Source organism: Polyodon spathula, chromosome 25 (genome assembly GCF_017654505.1).
Source record: "Polyodon spathula isolate WHYD16114869_AA chromosome 25, ASM1765450v1, whole genome shotgun sequence".
NCBI lineage: Eukaryota > Metazoa > Chordata > Actinopteri > Acipenseriformes > Polyodontidae > Polyodon > Polyodon spathula.
Window position 1 is genome coordinate 10,958,521 of NC_054558.1, and position 26,556 is coordinate 10,985,076.

Consider the following 26,556-nt stretch of genomic DNA (forward strand, 5'->3'; position numbering starts at 1 on the left):
GTGAAAAAGATTATAAAATTTTAATGACCTTTCACACGCACACATTCAACCGTGCATCTTGGAAAGTTAACCATTCACCAAACTATTTTTAAAGAAAATATTTCCAGTGTGATCTGTGGGTAATTGGGCTTGTACAAAGTTACTTCCTAATCCCTTGCATCAAGCTATCAGGAGGTCCTAGGATGAAATCAAAACAGAGACTAATCTGGAATTTAAAACAGCCTGAAGAAAAAAAGGAAGGTCCTTCCTTTGGGAATAACACTATCATCAATCGTAAATGTTACACATCATCCATCCTGCATGTTCAAAGACATATTTCAGTTCAGCTTTCTGTACAAGTGTCACAAAGACGGCCGAGTGGGTGACGTCAGAACCAGGAAAGGAATGAACACAAAGACAGGACAGATGATGTGAAATGATGAGGCGCTTGCTTGCGCCGGTTTATTGCAAATAAACAGTTTAAACACACAAAAAGGCAGGACACGGCACTTTGCGCCAAAACAAAAAGACACACAAAAACGGCAAGTGATTGCGCCTTTTTTCGTGCGGTTACCCCTACATACTGATTAGAGGAAAACCTTCAGAATGGAGTGTGGTAACCAGCGGTGTACCACAGGGATCAATATTAGGTCATCTTCTCTTCCTAATCTACATTAATAGTTTAGATTCTGGTATAGTAAGCAAACTTGACATTTGCAGCTGCACAAAACGCCAAGGAGTGGCAAGACACATTGCACGGACTAAGGTCAACAAAACGGATCTAGACAAGATTCAGAACTGGGCAGACACATGGCAAATGACATTTAATAGAGAAAAGTGTAAGGTACTGCACGCAGGAAATAAAAATGTACATTATAAATATCATATGGGAGATACTGAAATTGGAGAAAGAATCTATGAAAAAGACCTAGGAGTTTTTGTTGACTCAGAAATGTCTTCATCTAGACAATGTGGGGAAGCTATAAAAAAGGACAGACAAACTGAACAAATCAAGGTGTAATGTTTTAAATAAACAAGTATCGTGCTGGTCCCGCCAGCACGCAATAACAATTCCGGGATATGTCATATGCACAGGCTAAAAGAATTGAATCTGTTCAGTCTGAACAAAGAAGACTACGTGGCGACCTAATTCAAGCATTCTCTAAAAGGTCTTGAACGTCACACCTTCGGCTGTCCCTGAAAAAGTCGTGTACCTTTGTTCCTCTCATTTGTATCCCTGGATCCCCAGTGTATTACCTCATGTCAAATCCTTTTTGTACCCCCTTGTTCACAAACACCCAGGGGTCACAAATGGAGTTTAGAAAAAGGGGCATTCAGAACAGAAAAAAGGAGACCAGAGAATTGTGAGGGTCTGGAATCAACTCACCCTGGGATCCTGTCAAGAAGCTGCTTGATGAGTGAGTAAAACATGCATCTATATTATACTGTTCCCGTTCTCTACTCACCAAACACCCAACAACCCAGAGTGAGATGCATCATACTGTTGTTACAATTAATTAATTATTCACTTGAATTCCAGCATGTAAATTAATTATGTGCAACCTCATGCTCACATATTAACTACTTTAAATGCACGTGAAGTGATGTACAATCCCATGCCTAAATACAATTATACATTTCTAAACACAAGTGAAACACAGACCCGTTTATATCCCGTGTTCCAATGCCTATACACCAACATTTAACAAACCACACGCAGCATATAACAGTCAATATACACAGGGGCGGGCACTTTGTCTCAACAAGATACTCACTTTATCCTTCTGTTGTCTGCCATTGAGCCTCGCCAATAGATTCGTACTGCAGCATTTCAACAATAAACTGATACCGAGGCATACAATATCAAAATCAGTTTCTGTTCATGTGAACCATGGATTAATACGATGGAATAAGGTATGCACACAGTATGTTAATGTGATAGGACAGGAGTTGTATTTGTTTGGCTTCTGTGTGTTTTGCCAAAGTCTACTTGGATATAATTGAAAATGAATCAATTAATCAATCAATATTTATTTTATATACTGCCTTTCATAGTGGCCCACCATCACAAAGCACTTTACAAGATAGTGAGGAACAATGCATAATACATTAAATACAGTGAAATACAGGGCATAGTACATTAAATACAAACAGAAAATGTTACATTTTAAGGGTTTATCCAGGAGACAGCAGAATTAAAAAGTTACAACAGCGCTTGTGAAAAAGAATTTAATGATCTTGCTCACACACGCATATACAATAAAAACAGTTTATATATAGCTTTAGATTTATTCATTTAAGGAGATAATGGTGTAGAGAATTGAAGGTAAGCATCCCACAAGGGTTGAAAACCAACAGCATTGCACTGGAAAGCAAGTCATTCAACAGCCGAAGCCAGTTTCAGATCACTTGCAATGCAAAGAACAATCCTCCTATAAAGCAATAACACATGATCTGTCCCTCCAGGTGGCAGCAATCTTATTGTGCTGTTAGCTTTACCCTGCATGCAAGTGTAACATATCTACTGTGAAACCCAATCCCCACGCTTCCCAGCATGCCTATTAATCCCGTCGCAAGCTGATGACATTGAAAAACAAAGGCACGCGGAGATGAGGCAAGCCAGAGGCCTGATATTTCTTTATCTTGCTACTCGTTCAGATACTTGAGGCGAAAGACACTGCAGTCTCTCAGTGTGTTTATCAGAGAGCTCATCTGAGCCTGCCCAGTCTGTTATGATTCCTAAAGCATTTCAAGCCTCCTTGTATGACTATCAAGGCACAGAAAGAGAGCAGTTTAAAGTGCTCAGGATGCTGCTGTTGCTCAGAATCACCCTGCAGTATTTATTAAAGCACGCCGTGCTTCTTTTAGGGGATTATTTATTTTGTGACAAGAATAAAATAGATTTTTTGTCAATGAACTCACCTCCCCTAAGGACCAGAACTGACACTTCACTTCCCACAGGAAACTCCTTCAGGATGTCCACTACTTGCCCGTGGGTCAGTGTCTGGACGTTCTGTCCACTGATCTCCTTGAGGACGTCTCCCTTCAGCAGGCCGTTGCACCACTGGCAGTCCAGGATCATCTTGACTTTTTGCCCTAGAGGACTGTCTGCGATGGCAAAGCCAAACCCATTGGGGCCCTTGACCAGCGACACAGGCACCAGCTCTGGCTGTAGGAGCCCAGTGGAGGCCACGGAAGATCTGTTGTCAGGGTGCTCAGCCAGCGGCCCGTTGAAGCGTCCGTTGGGAAAGGCTTTGATGACTGGCCTCCCGTTCTGATCGCTGGGGATAAACTGCAGCTCCTGAGAGCCGCGCATGGGTTCCCCCTTGGTAAGCAAGGGCTGCCCGTTGATCAAGGGGGTGGCAGTGACGATGTCACTGCTTGGCTCGCTGCCAGTATCTTCAGGCAGAGGGTACCCCCGACACAGAATCATGTCCACGTACTGGTTTACAGCGATGGACTGGAACATCTGGACCACGTCTGCATGTGTCTTACCAAGGACACAGGTGCCATTTATATCAACAATAACATCACCTACAAAAGAAAGCAAGGTGGTTATGGTTGCAGCATTCTAGGTGACTTGTACAGCAGACAATATATTTATACTGAACTGATTCAGATTTTCCAAATAAGCCCTTGGTTGGGTAAAAGGTAGGACAATGTGCACTTCCAAGAGTTGTGATTAGGTTCTGGAAGCACTTGGAATGGTGGCCCTTTCTACCACACTACAACGAACACTAAACTGAGGATTGATGGTTACAATTAAACATCCGACTTTCCCAGACAAGGTGTCCTGGGCTTTGGGAAGTGATTTAGAACTGGCAGCAAACAATTACATTATAAATCTGCTGATAAAAGATTACAGTTTCTAAAATAGAAACCAGCACTCCCACGTCCATCTAACTTGCCTTTTTGATTGAGCAGTCAGCTACCAGTCTGCTAGATGAAGCCAATGACCTCTTACGGCTTCCTTTTTGACCACTGGGATTTGATAAACCCCTTATCCCATTATCTTCAAATGACACTAAAGCCCCAGTTTCTCTCCAAAATGCAGCTACAGCATATCCCTTCATTACTAGACCCTCAAGGAAGATCAATAGTGCGCAATAAGAACTCATTGAGCGGGTCTTTTAAAAGACTCTCTTTACATTCTAATGAGTCTTGGAGAAAGACCTCTAGAAATAGTGTATGTGCATACACATGAGTAACAGATGGACACTATCAATGCTCACCGGATGCTATCTTGGTGTCCTGCGCGGCTGGCCCGTCTTTGAGCACGTTCTTGATCTGCAGGAACTCATCGGACCGGTCCCCCCCGATGATGGTGAAGCCAAAGCCCAGGTTACTCTTCCTCAGGGCTGTGCGGACCATCGTGCCCTGCAGCTGGGAGGGGTCCCGGGTGAACAGGGGTCTTTCTGCATCTGAACAGCAAGAAATAAGGAGGTTAGGCAGTGTGCTTCCTTCTCCTTCTATAATGATCAGCAGATGGTGCAGTGGTAAGAACACTCACTGGTCACCTCCGGGGCAGAGGGTCAAGTAAGAGCTTGGACAGTGTGAAAAGAGGTCTGGTGGTCTCACCCAGCACTTTCCAAGAAGAAGAAAGATAACACTGTGTAACAAAATTTATTTATTTTTTGTTCCTGGGTAGTAAGTGTTATTTCCTAACTACTTATGCCTCAAAAGTATAGAACATGGCTATTATTCCCCACAAACTTTGCTTTTGTGACCAGGACAGTGATATTTCAAAATATCACTATTTCCAATGGGAAAATGGGCAAATGTGTGTCTTTTCGTTCACATAAAGTCAGAAAACAACAACATATGAATCCAAATTAACACGTATTTATACTAAAGTAATACAAAGATGACTACAAAAGATTTAGAAGTGAGTAAAAGACACACATTTGCCCATTTTCCCATTGGAAATAGTGATATTTTGAAATATCACTGTCCTGGTCACAAAAGCAAAGTTTGTGGGGAATAATAGCCATTTTCTATACTTTTGAGGCATAAGCAATTAGGAAATAACACTTACTACCCAGGAACAAAAATTGTGTTACATAGTGTAATAAGTGTAAATAAAACGGTCTTGCCAAAAAAAATTAGCAACCAGCCAATTAGTCAACCTCATGGCCAAAAGCACTTCAGCCTATAATCTAGAACTCTTTCTACTTTCTGAGATGAACAAGGCTTGTGCAGTTCAGCATCCCATTCCATGCACAGCACTTTATCCCACTCTAGTAGGATTCTGCTGAGTAGTTTACTGCAATGAGCTCCATAAAATCACAGACCGTTCCGTGCCACCATAATCAGTGACTAGAACCAATATGTGTTAAGCCATGTTGAGGCAGGAGGCAATATAAAAGTTCTATATAGTTCAATGTTTTTGTTATTGATTACAAAACTGGAGTAATGAGCTGAACAGCAGTCCACCATTTCAGAGGAATTAATAAGATTAATAAATAAAGAAAGGCTTTACACATAAAAGAACCCCAGAAGAACCCAGAAGTCATGGACAGCTTCTTTCAGTACTATGTGTAGTTCTGTATTGTATCTGATCAGGGGCTTTTTTCAATGACTCTTCGTCCCCACAGCTGCTTCCATTCAGTGCTAATGCTTTTCATTTTTAAATATTCCTCACATCATTGCTCAAGCATGGTTTGACACGCAGGCAGGCAATAAGTAGCAGCAGTAACTTAACATTGGCAACTTAACTGCTGTGAATTACTGGTGGACTTCGAGGGAAGTGGAACTCTGCCTGCAATGATTTTTATAAACAATGTACGGTTGAATAGAAGCTAAAAAGAAAGCAGCCTACAGGAGCCCTGGCACTGCTCAACTAAATCTCCCTTTTACTGTGCTAATTCATTTTTCTTGGGTCTGGATTACAAATTGCCACCCCTTCTCTCATGGAGAAGCATGTTTGTGAGATGCAGGCATTTTGACTGTGCCAAGTCGAATCCTTCTAAATATTAAACTTGAAGATCAGAAACAAAGGCTGTTTTCACACTCCAGCCTGGCACAGGGGGAGACACGGAGAGCTCACCGATTCCTGGGCACTGGGGATCTGCCAGGGGTCACAGTGTAGAACACATTGAAGACCACTTCAATTCACTCTTTATCCTATTTGTAATTTAGGGAAAATGCAAATCCAAACCAGAACTGTTGTAGTGTAAATTAAAGTCTAGCAGAGTGTTCTAATGCTAGCAGCCTAGTGCAGGACTGAACGCACTTCGTGATGTCACAATGGAAACTGAAGACACACCTCGAAAGGGGATTGCAATGCTCTCTGCCTGCATACTGCACATGCATTCCATATGTAATACAGATTTCAAATGCAGTTCATTATTAATAAAACATGTGAAAGAGAGCCTCAGAGTCCTGGCTTAATACAAACAGCAGACAGTTTCTGTGTGCTGTAGGACATCAAAATTCTAAAAGGTATTGACAGTGTCGACCCAAGGGACTTTTTCAGCCTGAAAAAAGAAACAAGGACCAGGGGTCACAAATGGAGTTTAGAAAAAGGGGCATTCAGAACAGAAAATAGGAGACACTTTTTTACACAGAGAATTGTGAGGGTCTGGAATCAACTCCCCAGTAATGTTGTTGAAGCTGACACCCTGGGATCCTTCAAGAAGCTGCTTGATGAGATTTTGGGATCAATAAGCTACTAACAACCAAACGAGCAAGATGGGCCGAATGGCCTCCTCTCGTTTGTAAACTTTCTTATGTTCTTATGTTCTTATGTGATCTTGAAAGAATCTTTTCTTGCTGCCGACAGAGACAAAGGCTGTGAAATCACACAACGACCGTAAGCAGCCACTTCATTTGTAAGACCCCCATGCACCCACCAGAAATAAGAATTCTGCTTTAAAAAAAAGTAATTTCATCAAATTAGTTCAGTAAATGCTTCAGTAGGCAATTGATTTACTCCTGCTCTGCTATTCAGCGTGCAGAATGGATGTCTGAATGGAATTTGACTGAAGCAGTGACCTTGACTCCAAGTAGACTGTCACTGTGCAAAAAGGGGGGGAGACTGCAGAAAGATTGCACAGACTGTCTTCACATCCAGACAATGCATAGCACAGGCTGTCCACAGCTTCACATCCACACAATGTATAGCACAGACATAGCACATCTGCCAGTGTGAAGATAGGGGCTAACACGCCTCTGCCGGTGTGAAGATAGGGGCTAACACGCCTCTGCCGGTGTGAAGATAGGGGCTAACACGCCTCTGCCGGTGTGAAGATAGGGGTTAACACGCCTCTGCCGTTGTGAAGATAGAGGCTAACACGCCTCTGCCAGTGTGAAGAATAGAGGCTAATACGCCTCTGTCGGTGTGAAGATAGAGGCTAACACGCCTCTGCCGGTATGAAGATAGAGACTAACACGCCTCTGCCAGTGTGAGATAGAGGCTAACACACCTCTGCCAGTGTGAAGTTAGAGGCTAACACGCCTCTGCCAGTGTGAAGATAGAGGCTAACACGCCTCTGCCAGTGTGAAGATAGAGGCTGTGAAGATAGAGGCTAACACGCCTCAGCCAGTGTGAAGATAGTGGCTAACACGCCTCTGCCAGTGTGAAGATAGAAGCTAACATGCCTCTGCCAGTGTGAAGATAGAGATTGTGAAGATAGAGGCTAACACGCCTCTGCCAGTGTGAAGTTAGAGGCTGTGAAGATAGGGGCGAATACGCCTCTGCCAGTGTGAAGTTAGAGGCTGTGAAGATAGGGGCGAATACGCCTCTGCCAGTGTGAAGATAGGGGCTAACACGTCTCTGCCAGTGTGACGTTAGAGGCTAACACGCCTCTGCCAGTGTGAAGATAGAGGCTAACACGCCTCTGCCAGTGTGAAGATAGAGGCTAACACGCCTCTGCCAGTGTGAAGATAGAGATGCCAGTGTGAAGATAGAGGCTAACACGCCTCTGCCAGTGTGAAGATAGAGATTGTGAAGATAGAGGCTAACATGCCTCTGCCAGTGTGAAGATAGAGTGTGAAGATAGGGGCTAACACGCCTCTGCCAGTGTGAAGATAGGGGCTAACACGTCTCTGCCAGTGTGAAGATAGAGGCTAACACTCCTCTGCCAGTGTGAAGATAGAGACTGTGAAGATAGAGGCTAACACGCCTCTGCCAATGTGAAGAGAGAGTGTGAAGATAGGGGCTAACACGCCTCTGCCAGTGTGAAGATAGAGGCTGTGAAGATAGAGGCTAACACGCCTCTGCCAGTGTGAAGATAGGGGCTAACACGCCTCTGCCAGTGTGAAGATAGAGGCTGTGAAGATAGAGGCTAACACACCTCTGCCAGTGTGAAGATAGAGGCTAACACGCCTCTGCCAGTGTGGCTAACACGCCTCTGCCAGTGTGAAGATAGGGGCTAACACGCCTCTGCCAGTGTGAAGATAGAGAGGCTAACACGCCTCTGCCAGTGTGAAGATAGAGGCTAACACGCCTCTGCCAGTGTGAAGATAGAGGCTAACACGCCTCTGCCAGTGTGAAGATAGAGGCTAACACGCCTCTGCCAGTGTGAAGATAGAGGCTAACACGCCTCTGCCAGTGTGAAGATAGAGGCTAACACGCCTCTGCCAGTGTGAAGATAGAGACGCCTCTGCCTGTGAAGATAGAGGCTAACACGCCTCTGCCAGTGTGAAGATAGAGGCTAACACGCCTCTGCCAGTGTGAAGATAGAGGCTAACACGCCTCTGCCAGTGTGAAGATAGAGGCTAACACGCCTCTGCCAGTGTGAAGATGAAGATAGAAGAAGATAGAGGCTAACACGCCTCTGCCTCGCCTCTGCCAGTGTGAAGATAGAGGCTAACATGCCTCTGCCAGTGTGAAGATAGAGGCTAACACGCCTCTGCCAGTGTGAAGATAGAGGCTAACACGCCTCTGCCAGTGTGAAGATAGAGGCTAACACGCCTCTGCCAGTGTGAAGATAGAGGCTGTGAAGATAGAGGCTAACACGCCTCTGCCAGTGTGAAGATAGAGGCTGTGAAGATAGAAGCCAACACGCCTCTGCCAGTGTGAAGATAGGGGCTAACACGCCTCTGCCAGTGTGAAGATAGAGGCTAACACGCCTCTGCCAGTGTGAAGATAGGGGCTAACACGCCTCTGCCAGTGTGAAGATAGGAGATAGAGGCTAACACGCCTCTGTGTGTGAAGATAGAGGCTAACACGCCTCTGCCAGTGTGAAGATAGAGGCTAACACGCCTCTGCCAGTGTGAAGATAGGGGCTAACACGCCTCTGCCGGTGTGAAGATAGAGGCTGTGAAGATAGAGGCTGTGAAGATAGAGGCTAACACGCCTCTGCCAGTGTGAAGATAGAGGCTAACACGCCTCTGCCAGTGTGAAGATAGAGGCTAACACGCCTCTGCCAGTGTGAAGATAGAGGCTGTGAAGATAGAGGCTAACACGCCTCTGCCGGTGTGAAGATAGACACGCCTCAGCCAACACGCCTCTGCCAGTGTGAAGATAGAGGCTAACACGCCTCTGCCAGTGTGAAGATAGAGGCTGTGAAGATAGAGGCTAACACGCCTCTGCCAGTGTGAAGATAGAGGCTGTGAAGATAGAGGCTAACACGCCTCTGCCAGTGTGAAGATAGAGGCTGTGAAGATAGAGGCTAACACGCCTCTGCCAGTGTGAAGATAGAGGCTAACACGCCTCTGCCAGTGTGAAGATAGGGGCTAACACGCCTCTGCCAGTGTGAAGATAGAGGCTAACACGCCTCTGCCAGTGTGAAGATAGGGGCTAACACGCCTCTGCCGGTGTGAAGATAGGGGCTAACACGCCTCTGCCGGTGTGAAGATAGGGGCTAACACGCCTCTGCCAGTGTGAAGATAGAGGCTAGGCTAACACGCCTCTGCCAGTGTGAAGATAGAGGCTAACACGCCTCTGCCAGTGTGAAGATAGAGGCTAACACGCCTCTGCCAGTGTGAAGATAGAGGCTAACACGCCTCTGCCAGTGTGAAGATAGGGGCTGTGAAGATAGAGGCTAACAAGCCTCTGCCAGTGTGAAGATAGGGGCTAACACGCCTCTGCCGGTGTGAAGATAGAGGCTGTGAAGATAGAGGCTAACACGACTCTGCCAGTGTGAAGATAGAGGCTGTGAAGATAGAGGCTAACAAGCCTCTGCCAGTGTGAAGATAGGGGCTAACACGCCTCTGCCAGTGTGAAGATAGAAGCCAACACGCCTCTGCCAGTGTGAAGATAGGGGCTAACACGCCTCTGCCAGTGTGAAGATAGAGATTGTGAAGATAGAGGCTAACACGCCTCTGCCAGTGTGAAGATAGAGATTGTGAAGATAGGGGCTAACACGCCTCTGCCAGTGTGAAGATAGAGATTGTGAAGATAGGGGCTAACACGCCTCTGCCAGTGTGAAGATAGAGGCTAACACGCCTCTGCCAGTGTGAAGATAGAGATTGTGAAGATAGAGGCTAACACGCCTCTGCCAGTGTGAAGATAGAGATTGTGAAGATAGGGGCTAACACGCCTCTGCCAGTGTGAAGATAGGGGCTAACACATAAGAACATAAGAACATAAGAAAGTTTACAAACGAGAGGAGGCCATTCGGCCCATCTTGCTCGTTTGGTTGTTAGTAGCTTATTGATCCCAAAATCTCATCAAGCAGCTTCTTGAAGGATCCCAGGGTGTCAGCTTCAACAACATTACTGGGGAGTTGATTCCAGACCCTCACAATTCTCTGTGTAAAAAAGTGTCTCCTATTTTCTGTTCTGAATGCCCCTTTTTCTAAACTCCATTTGTGACCCCTGGTCCTTGTTTCTTTTTTCAGGCTGAAAAAGTCCCTTGCGTCGACACTGTCAATACCTTTTAGAATTTTGAATGCTTGAATTAGGTCGCCACGTAGTCTTCTTTGTTCAAGACTGAACAGATTCAATTCTTTTAGCCTGTCTGCATATGACATGCCTTTTAAGCCCGGAATAATTCTGGTCGCTCTTCTTTGCACTCTTTCTAGAGCAGCAATATCTTTTTTATAGCGAGGTGACCAGAACTGCACACAATATTCAAGATGAGGTCTTACAAGTGCATTGTACAGTTTTAACATTACTTCCCTTGATTTAAATTCAACACTTTTCACAATGTATCCGAGTATCTTGTTAGCCTTTTTTATAGCTTCCCCACATTGCCTAGATGAAGACATTTCTGAGTCAACAAAAACTCCTAGGTCTTTTTCATAGATTCCTTCTCCAATTTCAATATCTCCCATATGATATTTATAATGTACATTTTTATTTCCTGCGTGCAGTACCTTACACTTTTCTCTATTAAATGTCATTTGCCATGTATCTGCCCAGTTCTGAATCTTGTCTAGATCATTTTGAATGACCTTTGCTGCTGCAACAGTGTTTGCCACTCCTCCTACTTTTGTGTCGTCTGCAAATTTAACAAGTTTGCTTACTATACCAGAATCTAAATCATTAATGTAGATTAGGAATAGCAGAGGACCTAATACTGATCCCTGTGGTACACCGCTGGTTACCACACTCCATTCTGAGGTTTTTCCTCTAATCAGTACTTTCTGTTTTCTACATGTTAACCACTCCCTAATCCATGTACATGTGTTTCCTTGAATCCCAACTGCGTTCAGTTTGAGAATTAATCTTTTGTGCGGGACTTTGTCAAAAGCTTCCTGGAAATCTAAATAAACCATGTCATATGCTTTGCAATTATCCATTATCGATGTTGCATCCTCAAAAAAATCAAGCAAGTTAGTTAGGCACGATCTCCCTTTCCTAAAACCATGTTGACTGTCTCCCAGTACCCTGTTACCATATAGGTAATTTTTCATTTTGGATCTTATTATCACACACGCCTCTGTCATTAACACGCCTCTGCCGGTGTGAAGATAGAGGCTGTGAAGATAGAGGCTAACACGCCTCTGCCAGTGTGAAGATAGAGGCTAACACGCCTCTGCCAGTGTGAAGATAGGGCGGTTAGAGGCTAACAGATAGAGGCTGTGAAGATAGAGGCTAACACGCCTCTGCCAGTGTGAAGATAGGGGCTAACACGCCTCTGCCACTGTGAAGATAGGGGCTAACACGCCTCTGCCAGTGTGAAGATAGAAGCCAACACGCCTCTGCCAGTGTGAAGATAGGGGCTAACATGCCTCTGCCAGTGTGAAGACAGAAGCTAACACTCCTCTGCCAGTGTGAAGATAGGGGCTAACACGCCTCTGGCAGTGTGAAGATAGAGGCTAACACGCCTCCGGCAGTGTGAAGATAGAGGCTGTGAAGATAGAGGCTAACATGCCTCTGCCAGTGCGAAGATAGAAGCTAACACGCCTCTGCCAGTGTGAAGATAGGGGCTAACACGCCTCTGCCAGTGTGAAGATAGAGGCTAACACGCCTCCGCCAGTGTGAAGATAGAGGCTGTGAAGATAGGGGCTAACACGCCTCTGCCAGTGTGAAAATAGGGGCTAATACGCCTCTGCCAGTGTGAAGACAGGCTGTGAAGATGCCATGGGCTCACTGAGAACCACACCTGCTTGCAAAGGCATTTCAAAGTGTTAATAAAAAGGCATTCGGTCTTCAGGGTTTTAATCTGGCATTAATATACAGTTAATGGAAAGACTATCAGTACCCTCAAAAATGAAACAATTCATACTGGATTTCCCTGGGATCTAAGTCTAAGCCAGTGGCAGAGGGATTCACAACCAGTTCATCAAACCACTAGGCAGTATTACTTCATTTAACTTTTAGAAAGTCTAAAAATCAACAAAAGACACTCAGAGTGCCATTAGGAATTCGCTGCTTTTTCATTTCCTAAAATAGTGAAGGACATTCTTCCTCCTCAGACTCGGCTCTCAGCTGCACGATGTCATCACTGCCTCTGCTTCCAGATGAACAGCTGCCCTGAGCCCCGACTGAGTCACTAGTCAAAGCTTCATCCCCTTTGATCCAACAAGACTCTGAAGCACCAATACTGTAGGGGCGAGTGGGCTGACATACAGCCATCTGCTATTCATCAGAGCATCCCAGTTTAATATTTCATACAGATACCGGTAGCCTTAAATTAAGAATTCACTAAACAAATGTCTTTACAAGTTGGATGAAGGGCTGAATAATAATTCAAATGTCTTTACAAGTGCTTGGACGAAGGGCTGAATAAGAATTCCAAGTTGAAACCCTTATTCTGATAATATTCCTACAGTACAGGTCGGAAAGAGCAAGCTTGTCAACATGACCAGAGCTGCCCTGGTTCCACACAGAGCATAAAGTCACTGGAGAAACAGACCACGGAGGTGGCTGCTGTGTGTACATATACACACACCTTGTATCTATTGAGATATACTACCTTGTTCAGACAGAGCCTTGTGTAAATCAGCAGGCAATTGGTTACAAAACAACCCTCATACAAAAGTTGTACGCTGTATGAAAACACCAAAGCTAGTAGCACACACTCCCACTATGCTGTGTGTGTGTGTGTGTGTGTGTGTGTGTATGTATGTATATAGGTATACATATGTAAAACATCAAAACAGGGTCCATCTAATTGCATTGATCCCATACTGCAGGAGTTTAATAATCAGCACTGCACACTATTGAAATTCTTCCCAGGTTTTCTGGAAACCGCCCTGTGCTCATCCAAGGTAATGCAAGCTAATTAACTTGGAATGTTTGCCCACCACTTTAAAGAGGCCATCTGCTGGACAGCACTGCAGTAGATCAAAAGGGTTTTTATCAACTTACAGACTCTATATTTAGGGCTTCTGTTTTTCGGGTTTTATTAATCGTATTTTTCGGTGCTTATTTTTAGCTATTTTTGAGTTTTATGTAAATCTTTTTTTTCGGGGCTTTCGTTTTTGATATACTGTATGAAATTAGTGTTTTGATTATTTTCCAAAATACCTTCTTTCCTTTGCTGTCTTCCACAATGAAATCCCTATAGACATTGGCACACTTCAGATTTTTGTGTAGAGGCATTTTTGTATATTTCACCACAATTCTGTTTTAAATCTTCTGTATCTTAACTGTAATACAGCTTTAAATCCTGCTAACAAGCCTCCATCCTGATTGTAATCTCTCCAGTTGAAACGTAGGAATCTGCTGTCACTCAGTAGTTGGGGCAGGTTTAAAGTCTTCAGAACAAATCAGTCAGGAAGGCAGGATATTGCCCAGCAGCACTGGGAAATGTATTTATTATTCTTTTTGTAGTAGGTTTTGTTTTTTTTAATGGGAAAGGGTAAAGTCAATGTGGATTGATTCACCATTTCCAGAGTTTTTCTGGTGTTTTCCGGTGTTTATTGGCTATCCACCGATTTCATTTAATTTTTTTTGTATCGGGGGGTGTTTTATCGGTTAAAACCAAAAATCAGAAGCACTATCTATACTCTACCTGTAGGTGGCACAGTTGCCTGCTGGGGTTTATCTAGGCCTTCCTGGGTCAGCTTCTTCTTTGCTTCGAGCACTGGGTTTTCAAACTGGGTCTTCTGGTTGATGTGACTGAAAAATCATGAAAACCATCACCATTTCTTTGTGGTAAACTACTGCAGCATGTGTGTTTGTGGATCTTTATGCTCCTGCTGAAGAGTGTGCAAAGCCTCGTCCTATTACACCACAAATAAATGAACCTCGTACTTCTCACAGGAGTTTCCACTGATCTCTGACTATGAGATGGACTATTAATGCCAACTTGTCTGTATCCATATACCATGTGCGATACAATATGAAAGACACCTCCAATGATACTGTAGTTAGAAAAACTAAAAAGACAGTAAAGTAATCCTTTCCCTGCTCGATCTCATGTAATGCATAACCCTTCTGCTGCCTATGGGAGTGATTGAACTGCAATTATTTTATGACTCATACATTGAATGTTTAAAAAAAAAAAAAAAACATACAATTCATCTACAAGCTTTTAGCTCTGATTAAACTGTGTGCTGTTTTGTGCAATCTTCGTATTCATGAGGAGTATCTTCATGTTTCATGTGGTGCTGATGAGGTAACACCTGTGGATCTTACTCAACGTAGTAGGTGCCGTACTGGGGGTCCTCTATCTTCTCCCAGCCATAAGGAAGCTCTGTGGATGAAAGAGAGAAGATTTCACAAGTACGGCTCCTGAGAGGTGCAGGGTTTTACATTCAGGGAAACACTGAGACTCGAAAAAAAATAAAATACTGGATTCAATAACATTTTAGTAACACCTATAATGAAATAAAATACAATAAATAACAACAAGTTAATGATTCTAGACCTTCAGTAAAATATTTGCCCCTCCAGATATGGCACACTGCCAGTCAGACTAATTAAGAGAACAGTGTTCTTGCTAGCATTTTTTAAAAAGCCTTTGCCTGATGGATGGATGATCATTTTGAAACTGACTGTAACCTTTGAGCTGCTATACAAAAATGAAATATTTATGCACAATGGTTTAGTACAGAACCCCTAAAGGGGCATGGTGTGAATAATAAGAATAATAAAAAAAAATGTTAGTATCTCGTGTGCATGAGTTAGCAGTTAGAACTTGTAAGATATTGTGGTAGCCTAATCTGATTCTCTTCTTTTGTCATGTCTCTCTCAGTCTTTGCAATGTTGTCATATTGGCAGATGAGCTACATTTTGCGTTGCAGTTGCTCCACTTTCTGAAAATAAAAGCAGGATGGGGCTCGATCACCAATGTGTCAGCTCCAATAATAACTTGCAAATCACTGAGTCACGCATGACTCAATTTACTCCTCATCATGAAGACTTTCACAGCGTAAAACAGCTTTCTCTTGCGAGTTAGTCCTCAGGAGCTGTGACATGTTGTACGACGTAGCCCACTGTATAATGGAAAGGGCGTATACGTGCAGATTTCTCTTCATGATAAACCCAAATCCCAAAGTCCCAAATCCTGAAACATGACTCAAATTAGCATTTACTTTTGTAGATGGGTGAAATGTTCCTGACAGTAAGCGATTACAATTGGATGCAGTAAATAATGTATTTACGTAAAAACAGCATGCGTCTAAAAGCACACCAGTTTTGCATAGTTGTTATTCCATGAGGAATACGGTGCCTGTCTCCTAACCTATCCGCAGAGAATACCCGGTGTCTGCTGCAGCCAGCAAGATAGCATCTGACCCTGAGAAGTAACCACAGGGGTACACGGACCCCCGGTTTAAAACCCCTGGTCCAACTGAAGAGCTTGTGAGGTGAGACTTGGTCTCAAATACTTTTTTTGTTCGCGGGGGGAACATCATTAACAAATCATCAAATCGGATAGATCAGATTGGAGGTGGGGTGAAATTAATCTCTTGGTCAGCCAATGGTGTAAATGATACCACCCACTCGCTTTGATTGACACGGGTGCCTTCAGCAGCAATGAAATGTAAAAAGAAAAGAATGTCAAAGGAGAAATGTAAAGGGCCAAAATGAAATGTAAAAAGCAACTGGAAAAAGTCAAATAAAATAATTTAAAGTAGAGACATTTATTTATTTAGATATTTAGTATGTATTTTTTTGGCATAAAATATCCTCCATACTTTAGTATCATTTGCACGCACTTAGCCCACTTTCTGTATCGTTCTTGGCTAAAGGAGTATGAAATATACACAACAAGCCCTATTCAGCAAATGAAACGGCATTGCTATTCAGGTTCATCTGGTAAGTCAGTAACCCGTATACCAGAAAGGAGATCGTTCAAATGAACCCACCCCCCTGTTCATGTCAGGTCGGTGTCACTGAGCAGGACTGAAATCCCCTCCTCCTTGCGGTGCTCTCCGCCAGCACCATGATAAAGCACCCAGGTGGCCTCCACTACCTCCATCGTCACACTTCTCATTATGATAAAGCACCCAGGTGGCCTCCACCTCCACATACCTCCATCGTCACACTTCTCTGGGGGTTTGGCTTTCTCAGCCAGGCGAGGGTCAAGCCAGGTGGTTGTTTTGGTGTTGTGGCTATGGAGAGAAGGGAAATGATATACAGCATGTCATATGTAGAGACTCACTGAAGAGCTATTTTATATTTCAATTGACTTGAATCAAGAATGGAAAACAGCATGCAATGCAGAACGTAACACAAACAGGATTTCTATGTGATGCACTTTCCTAGTACATCTTGGAGTAAAAAAAAAAAACAACTACAATGCTGTGATAACTTGTTACATTTGGTTTATGTATGCTCTTTTCAATGCTTATCAATTGTACTGATACAGCTGTTCATTATTATTATTATTATTATTATTATTATTATTGATACTACATTTTGGTCGCAGCACAGTTAGAAAGTTACCATGTAAAAGGGACAACAACAACCATTACAAAATAGCTCATGATCTCAGCTTAGCCTCAAAGACAGCCAGACTCACTCAATGAAGTAGATCATTCCTGACTCAGTGTAGGCCATCTCCCAGTTCTTGGGCAGAGGCTCCTGGTTCTCATCTCTTGGCAAGGAGTTCCAGAGCCTGAAATCCATGGAGCTGTTGGACTGAGTATAACTTGGGACTGTCTTCCTCCATTCAGACGAATCCTTGTCCTCTGAAAAAAGTCATTTTAATAAGAATAATAACAGAAATAAACAAACAGTCTGCTGTACTGCAGTGCATTCTTTGCCCGTCTTGGACTGATTGTTGCGCTGATGAAAACTATGTTTCCATGACTCCGCAACCACATTATTTCAATCCTCAGGGATCAATACAGTGAACCTGTATGTGACATGCAAATGTACACCATGTGATCTGTTTAAATCACCAGCCTTTCTCCTCAACTCAGTTTGCCTGTCTCAATACTTCGAGGGTAGTACACACATACACAGGTTCCAGAACACAGCGACTCTGATGTGTCCAGAGATTTGTAGGACAGCATGTTAATAAGCTATTCTGATAAGAGTGTTTAATCCCCCATCTCACATAATTTCATACTTCAGGCTTGAACAGATCACTGATGAGAAGGCAGTCTGTTGAATAATCGCTGCTTTGTTATATGAGCCCTTTGGCCCCGGTGGAAACTGGGAAATAGTTTTCTCATGATTAGCGACGGCTGCTCTTGTTACAGTACGAAAGAATTGAAAGTAAACATCACATTAGGTAAGGATTAAAACTGGCCTGGTAAAGAGAAGAGGCCTTACCAGTAACGCACCCATTATAGAGGGGTCATATAAGGGTAACACACAGAGGTATGACAAGGCTGTACAACTGGAACCAATTATGTGCTCAAAGTTTTTGGACAAGTTTCTCTCAATCATTCAGTCTTACAGTGCTGGATACTCTGAATGCCTTTATTTTTTCTTTAAATCTACAACTAAAACCACAGAGAATGAGAAAGTGGAGCTAGTGAACGAATACATGGACTGACCGGTGACCCCGTTGACCGAGGGTCTTTCCTCGTCCTCTTCCTCCTCCGGCGCTGCACTATCGTTCCGCTCCATCTTGCTGACGGAGGTGGTTCGTTTTCGCTGGACCTCGCTGCCAAACTCCTCATCGAACAGAACCTGGTCCACTAGGTCCGGCTGTATGGGACTGGGTTCGGCAGGAGGCTTCGGGGTGCCATAGTAATTACCTGACAGGAAACACACACAGTTACAGCACTAGCTCCCCCAACACTGACTCTCCAGTACCCTCACCAGTCATTTTTTTGGAGATTGTTTTAAATCAAGGATTTTTTTTTAGTTTTAACTTTGCATTGCTTTCCAGTGCACGCAATATACATCATTATAGACAGCCTCGGAGACACTGTCTGTAAACCAAGAGAGAGACTGCAATACAAATAATAATTCAAATAACTGAATGATGGTGATCTGACTTGGATGACGGCACACTTTTGACAGAGGAAGGTTTAGTTGCAGGGACACTAATTATCTCTGCCAGGGTACAGCCCGTTTGAAAAACAAGGAGTCATCTCCATGAATACCAATGGCCTTTTTTTCCACAGATTACTTCATAACAAAAGATTCCAGCAATGGAACAGGTTGGGTTAGTTCTTCATTCCACACCGGTATCCAAACATCAAGAGATATTGACCAACACGTCATCCTGAAATGATTCATAGTTAAGAAAGATCTGCTGGGTCCAGAGTCTGATAAATAAATAAATAAATGAAAACAGGTCCTGTTCAAACAAACATTTATTCCAGGGCTGGTCAATATTAATCTATTTTAAAAGTCAGAATTGTGTCAGTGAAAGACTGCACTTCTTTGTACTTTATATTCAGTTTATCAGCTCAGTGTTTCACAAGCACCAGATTGTGCACTCCAGCAGTCTGGGACAGAACTAGAAAAGAAATACCTACCAAGGGTAAACCGAACATCTATTTTTAAACAACATTATTGTTTCTTCAAAAGGCATACAAGGCTAGTGAATGACCCAGTGCAGCAGCTAGCTCCTAATTGTCTTTCTTTGATTAAATATGAATGCACATAACACCTTAGTCTCACTAGCTGTGCCAGCTCTGTATGCACAGTGTCTGCAAACAGTACAGCGAGAATCCTAGGAAGCCTCATTAGAATTCAGCTGCTGTTCAGATGCAGCGTCAGTTCACACTCATTTGGACCCTCCTGCGATTTTAATTCAGCAACATTTTGCACCTACTTTGCACTAAACAAACATTTCCCAACAGGAACCCTGCTTACCCCACTCCCCTTTATAAGAATGCTTATTCATTGTAAACACAGGAACCCGTCTTACCCCACTCCCCTTGTAAGAATGCTTATTCATTGTAAACACAGGAACCCGTCTTACCCCACTCCCCTTGTAAGAATGCTTATTCATTGTCAAACACAGGAACCCGTCTTACCCCACTCCCCTTGTAAGAATGCTTATTCATTGTCAAACATAAGGCTGTATTTCTGGGACCCCTGATTTGTGGCTCATGTAATCTCTGTAAATGGGCCCTTTGTTAAATTAATATAAAGCGGGAGAGATGCTTTGGTCCTTGCTGACTGTAAACATCAGAACTGGTGTCTCTTCAAAGATTCAGGTTAATAAATAAAGCATTAAACCAGTTCATTGTCCCTCCTGCAGCCCAGGCAGTAAAAGCTATATGGAAAGCGGGCAGGCTTGCTCCCCTCTATTTCGGTATAGGTATAACAGCTAGTATAACAGCTAGTTTAGCGCCAGGACAGACACAGATATACACCTCGAATGATGGATACACTAAGTTGTGATTAACGATCCAGACTATACAGTACAGTTTTGAACTAGTTTATATTATGAGTGTCAGGCAAACATTGTGTGTGGGTGGGTTTGGTGCTTCTTTCAAAGTTGTGCATACCTGCACCACCATGCTGTGTAGATAAGCCTTCGCTGTACTCTGTTCCGCTGGCCTCGTAAAACAGCTATGAAAAAATGTTTGTAGTTTTCATCCTATCATGTGGCCATATGAACTCCTGGAAGCAAGCCCTCTGACATGCTCAATTAGAGCTGAAAGGAGCTTTTATAATTCATGTGTGCAACTAACAATGGAAGAGTGTAGATTGTGTTCAGTTTCCCCAGGCTAAGGGTGCTGGGTTAATGTTCTAATGCAAAAGTGCAATAGATCTTCATGGTGTTTAATACAAACGAGAGGCCGCCATTCGGCCCATCTTGCTCATTTGGTTGTTAGTATCTTACTGATCCCAGCACCTCATCAAGCAGCTTCTTGAAGGAGCCCAGGGTGTCAGCTTCAAAAACATTACTGGGGAGTTGGTTCTTGACTCCCACAATTCTCTGTGTAAAAAGGTGCCTCCTATTTTCTGTTCTGAATGCCCCTTTATCTAATCTACATTTGTGCCCCCTGGTCCTTGTTTCTTTTTTCAGTTCGAAAAAGTTCCTTGGGTCAACATTGACAATACCTTTTAGAATTTTGAATGCTTGAATCAGATCGTTGCATAGTCTTCTTTGTTCAAAACTGAAGAGACTCAATTATTTTAGCCTGTCTGCATATGACATGCCTTTTAAACCCAGAATAATTCTGGTCGCTCTTCTTTGCACTCTTTCTAGAGCAGCAATATTCTTTTTGTGGCAAGGTGACCAGATTAGGGAGTTAACCATGTGCATGCACTTCCTTGAATCCCTACTGCGTTCAGTTTGAGAATTAATCTTTTATGCGGGACTTTGACAAAAGCTTTCTGGAAATCTAAATAAACTATGTCATATGCTTTGCAATTATCCATTGTTGATGTTGCATCCTCAAAAAAATCAAGCAGGCTAGTTAGACACGATCTCCCTTTACTAAAACCATGTTGACTGTCTCCCAGGATATTGTTACCATATAGGTAATTTTCCATTTTGGATCTTATTATAGTTTCAATAAGTTTACATATAATAGAAGTCAGGCTTATTGGCCTGTAGTTACCTGGTTCGGTTTTGTCTCCCTGTTTGTGGATCGGTATTATGTTTCCAATTCTCCAGTCTGTCGGTACAACCTCTGTCTCAAGAGACTGTTGCATGATCTTGGTTGGCGGTTTGTAAATAACTTCTTTCATTTCTTGGAGTACTATTGGGAGGATCTCATCCGGCCCAGGGGATTTGTTTATTTTAAGAGCTCCTAGTCCCTTTAACACTTCTATAGAATGTGGGCCAATGTTCAAGAAGGTGAAGCCTTCCTGCATGCAGCACGATTTCAGCCATGCATTTAGATTATTTAATTACAGCTGTTCATATCGTCCTTTGCAAGGTGCCAGCTGTATCCCAGAAAATACCCCAGTTTTGATCTTGTCTTTTAATTTCCTTCCTAGCTCTCTGAATTTGTTTTGCAGGGATAAGTCTTATGTTTTCATTAAGCTTGGTTTCAGCTAAAAGACCACTTCAGCGGTGTCTTATTGATTAGTACTATGTATAGCACAAGCAGCAAACACAATGGCAAATACTGACAAGCTAAAACATGGCAGGAATGCCACGTAAATCAATGTGCATAGAACACCTCCGGGATTCATTTATGAATTTGATTGTTTCTCAGACCTGTTCTGAATGCAAAACAAACCCTGAATTTATGCTCCACAATCTCACCTCATCAATATCTGCAAGGTATAATCATTTTTCAATAACTGACTGTGGGGAAAGTCAGCTTTGCTGAGAATCTTACTTTAGTTGATCTAGTTTTTGCACTATTTGCATAGCAGAAAAGCAGATCTATTTTAGAATGCTTGATTTTAATGTTGACATCTTGCCACCGGGACAAATCTCAGCTCAAATATTTTCACTGGATGAATGGGGGATAAAAATCGACTTGAACCTGCAGCTTTCAGTAGTTTATAGTGTTATTTATAAAAACCTTCCTGAAGTGATAGAAACTAAGCTGTCCCCTCCTGCTGCTAACCAGGCTAACGAGCAGGAGAAGTTCCCTGCCCACCAGGTCATCTCATCAGCTTATTAGAGACACTCTCTTCTTTCAAAGTACATCTGGAAGAGAAACCAGCCTCCTTCCTTCGAAGGCTACTTGGGGGTTCACCCCCTGGAGACAGGAAGAAAAGGCTAATACAATGATCCCATGTCATGAGTATACGCTGCAGGCTGTAGAGATCAGACATGAAGCCATCTTGCAAGGTAGTCTTGTGGTACGGAGATTCTAGGCTTGAATCCCATCTCCTTAACAAACTCAACTTTTTTACTGACGCTTTATTTTCCTCTGTATCGCTTCACAATGCTTAAATATGATGCACACCTGTTTGCGCACCAACCACCATTCCGCCCAAGAACTTTCCTGGAACAACGGAGATTAGTGATGCATTTATACTTTTCAACAAAGTACAGTCATAAGTCAGAGGAAGCCTAATTACAATTCAGGGATATACTTTCAGCAGCTTTTAGTCAGCTTTATGCCTCTTGTAGCCTTGGGGAACATCAACTGCAGCTCCTTCATTTTCTTTCAATTAGACAACTGTCTGGAGATGCTGAGGGAAGACTAGGTTCCATTCTTTGCTTAATTAAGTCTGTTTTATCTACATTTGGATAACACTGTATAGTTATGCTTAACAGCTCATATTCAGGTACGCAGAGATAATATTCTGGACACTCAATTGAGCTCTACCTGTGCAACTTGACAGGCATTTACCAAGACAGTGCCAGCACACTCCTAAAAACCAGCCACTGTGAAATCATCTTCCAAGTGAACTGTTTCAAACAGCTGTTTACATCCAAAATCAATATCGTACCACTCCCAGTTTTTTGCTGTCTAAATGAAGCATTCTTTTTCAACATGAGAAGTGAAATTAGAGTGAAAATGTTTTGTTTAAATTTTGTGACACTTAAACAGAACATAAAAGATAGTTATCCTCACAAAAAAGTACTAGAGTATCAAAACTGCTGTATTTTAGAAGCAGTAACTTCACAGTAGTACCTGTAAAATACCCATAATGCAGTACTGAGAGTTTAAGGCTAAGCTGACAGGCTGTCAAAGTTGCCTAGGCCCTAGTGTATGGTGGTCTTTAGGCAGACCCAATGCATGCACGAGACACTTCTTTTCACAGCCTATGAAATGGGTTACCTTGTCATGCTGATGACGCTAAATCACTGGGATCCTTTGGAACTCAACTTGACAGAGTTTCAGATCAATTAGCTGCCAGGAACCGGAGCATTGATAGGCCGATGGCCTCCTCTCTCTTGTAAATGTTCTTATGTTCTAATGATTGCATCGACCAACATACCATCATATGTTCCACTCTCCAGCAGAGCCCCACTGTCCTCCAGGGTCCTGAATTCCCCAACACTGATGAAGTTGTAGTCCAGTCCCGGGACCTCCCCGTCCCTGGGCTGCCTTGTAGTGCCTGAAGGAATAACAGAACAGCAGAAACAGCATCAGACATCTAGCAGTCCTCATGGCTTCATCTTTGTGAAACAGTATCAGACAGCTAGCAGTGCTCATGGCTTCATCTTTGTGAAACAGTATCAGAACTGACCTGACTTCCAGACAAGATTTTTTATTTATTCTTTGTCATGGTTGAGCCTTTTTATAGAGATCCCTCAAAAATACTGCAAACAAGCAGCAGTGGTCTAAAATAGGTGTCAAGTTACAACATAAAGTAAATGAAATAAAAGATACTAAAATCTATTTGCAGTCAGTGAATCTTGCAACAGTCAATGCATGTTGTGTTTTATTACCATGAGACTAAATGTATGCAACAGCCTTTACTAAAAGTATTCATTCCATGTTGAGCTGTCGAGCATGCAGTGGCTTGTTTATTATTCTAGACAACTGTACAAAACCTGTTCTCTAACCAAGTACACTTATTTTTGGGCCACTTTGGGGATCGATCAATTTGCATTTATATACAACAGGATTTGCTGAGGCAGCCAAAGGCAAATGCAGTTTCTCTGTTTTTGCACAGACTGCCTATAAAATGCTTATTATTGAGCATGTAGTACTCTTTTAGAAAGAGTCACCTGTCCACAATATAGAGTTCAGCACTATCCACACCCCTCGATACAGCTCAGAGCCAGCAGCACTATCCACACCCCTTGATACAGCAGCACTATCCACACCCCTTGAACCAGCAGCAATATCCACACCCCTTGATACAGCAGCACTATCCACACCCCTTGATACAGCAGCACTATCCACACCCCTTGAACCAGCAGCACTATCCACACCCCTTGATACAGCAGCACTATCCACACCCCTTGAACCAGCAGCAATATCCACACCCCTTGATACAGCAGCAATATCCACAACCCTTGAACCAGCAGCACTATCCACACCCCTTGATACAGCAGCACTATCCACACCCCTTGAACCAGCAGCACTATCCACACCCCTTGATACAGCAGCACTATCCACACCCCTTGAACCAGCAGCACTATCCACACCCCTTGATACAGCAGCACTATCCACACCCCTTGAACCAGCAGCACTATCCACACCCCTTGATACAGCAGCACTATCCACACCCCTTGATACAGCAGCACTATCCACACCCCTTGAACCCGCAGCAATATCCACACCCCTTGATACAGCAGCACTATCCACACCCCTTGATATAGCTCAGAGCCAGCAGCACTATCCGTACCCCTTGATACAGCAGCACTATCCACACCCCTTGATATAGCTCAGAGCCAGCAGCACTATCCGTACCCCTTGATTTCCCTGAGAGGCAAGAGGCTCTTTATACACAGGCCTTACTGCTGGTCTCCCTAGCCTTTGGGAGGGAACAAGCAGAGTTACATTTTGAGAAGCCTTTCAAGGGAATAAATGACTCAGAATAAGGACAGCTCTAAATGCTATCCCCACAGTGAAAGAAAGGATTCCAAAGTAATGAAAAAATAGAGAAGATATATTGAGTGTGCCTGCCTGCCGTTGCTGCGACTATGGAACTCTACATGCTGCATTTCCTAACTAGAAGAACAGCAATTTCTTGCTCAGATACACATGCAAAACATCTTTGCATTTTATAGTTATAATCATGGTTTAGTTCTGCAATTCATGCAACTCACCTTGGATTGTCTGACCTCCACACTGAACTTCACAGCAGACAAGGACTGAACTACAACTGCTAATACAATCTGCATTACCGGCTCACCAGGATTCACCTGCTGTGTCCATTAACATTTACTATTCAACAGGACAGATTGACTGTGCTGTTATTCTTTATTTGTTTAACTAAGAGTCACAGAATTGTCTGTAGAAGCTCTTAAAACATACTGGGTTAATAATGTAATCAATTGTGACATCAAAACGTTGTTTCTTTTAGAAAATGGAACCTGCTGATTATATATAATAGCAGGTTCCCAATAAAAATCATTAAAAAACAGAAACACTGTATTTTATGGCAGAGGGTGATTAGCAGTCCTTTTAAAATTACAAAACAAAGCTTCCCTAGCTCCTTGAAATTTGATGACATTGTGCTAACTCCCATTCCTGCTTGTGGATTTGAAGACTGATTTGAAGAACAATAAATGAAGAACAGTATGCCCTTGTCAGAAGCAATCAGTGGTTACTGGAGCACAAACACGCAGACTCCACTGCAGCTTTAGCAGCTGCTAATAACGTGAACAAGGAAAGACTGACAACTCAAACAACTTACAGCTCCGTCAACCCCTTCAGCAAAAAGGGGGGCAGGAAGAGCGTTACCTTTTTGAAACAGATCCTGGATCACTCATACTTTGTGAATAATTCATTTGAGAAATGTACTGTTTTTAATACGTTACAGTAACGCACCCTCATTGCTTTGAGGATGGAGTGTAATACAGCACTGTCCCTTTATCAGGCATCTCTTTACACCAGGGAACCAGTTATAATGCTGCATTGATGTGCTCCCACTTGTCCTATAATGCTATTCCACGAGCACTTTCATTCTCTAGAAGACAGAACACAAGTAGCAGGGTCTCACAACTGCGGCTCTTCTAAAGGGGAGGCACATTCGCGGAACTGGAACATGCAGGATGATGTAGTGCACTCACAAGGGATGGTCCTCAGGTAGAGATTGTCCCGAATCACCTGCTGAAGCTTGTGGTCCAGGGAGCCTTTCTGAAACTGCAGGCTGAGGTAATGCCGCAGGTCACTGTTCAGGACTTTACCTGCAACACAATAAAATGAGCATTCACTTCATTACTTTAGTCTGAGTTACCCTCCTGTACTGTTTTGCTTCTGGCTATTTCGCAAGGTACACATTTCCATACACGTCTGTCCTGTCCTTCAAAGCAAGTTGGAGACAGTGCAGTTTGAGTCACAATAC

General features: G+C 43.1%; 1 protein-coding gene across 3 annotated transcripts in view; it reads right to left on the reverse strand.

Moving 5' to 3' along the window:
• Window positions 1-26,556, reverse strand: part of LOC121299593 (membrane-associated guanylate kinase, WW and PDZ domain-containing protein 3-like) — a 139,530-nt gene that overhangs the window by 20,933 nt on the left and 92,041 nt on the right. For all 3 annotated transcript variants that reach the window (XM_041227404.1, XM_041227405.1, XM_041227406.1), the window contains exons 2-10: window positions 26,282-26,398; window positions 23,533-23,652; window positions 18,267-18,470; window positions 17,282-17,450; window positions 16,792-16,871; window positions 14,953-15,010; window positions 14,327-14,433; window positions 4,212-4,400; window positions 2,902-3,513 (exon numbers count right to left, since the gene is read on the reverse strand). In XM_041227404.1, the coding sequence (XP_041083338.1) occupies window positions 2,902-3,513; window positions 4,212-4,400; window positions 14,327-14,433; window positions 14,953-15,010; window positions 16,792-16,871; window positions 17,282-17,450; window positions 18,267-18,470; window positions 23,533-23,652; window positions 26,282-26,398 (1,656 nt within the window). The remainder of the gene's footprint in view (window positions 1-2,901; window positions 3,514-4,211; window positions 4,401-14,326; window positions 14,434-14,952; window positions 15,011-16,791; window positions 16,872-17,281; window positions 17,451-18,266; window positions 18,471-23,532; window positions 23,653-26,281; window positions 26,399-26,556) is intronic.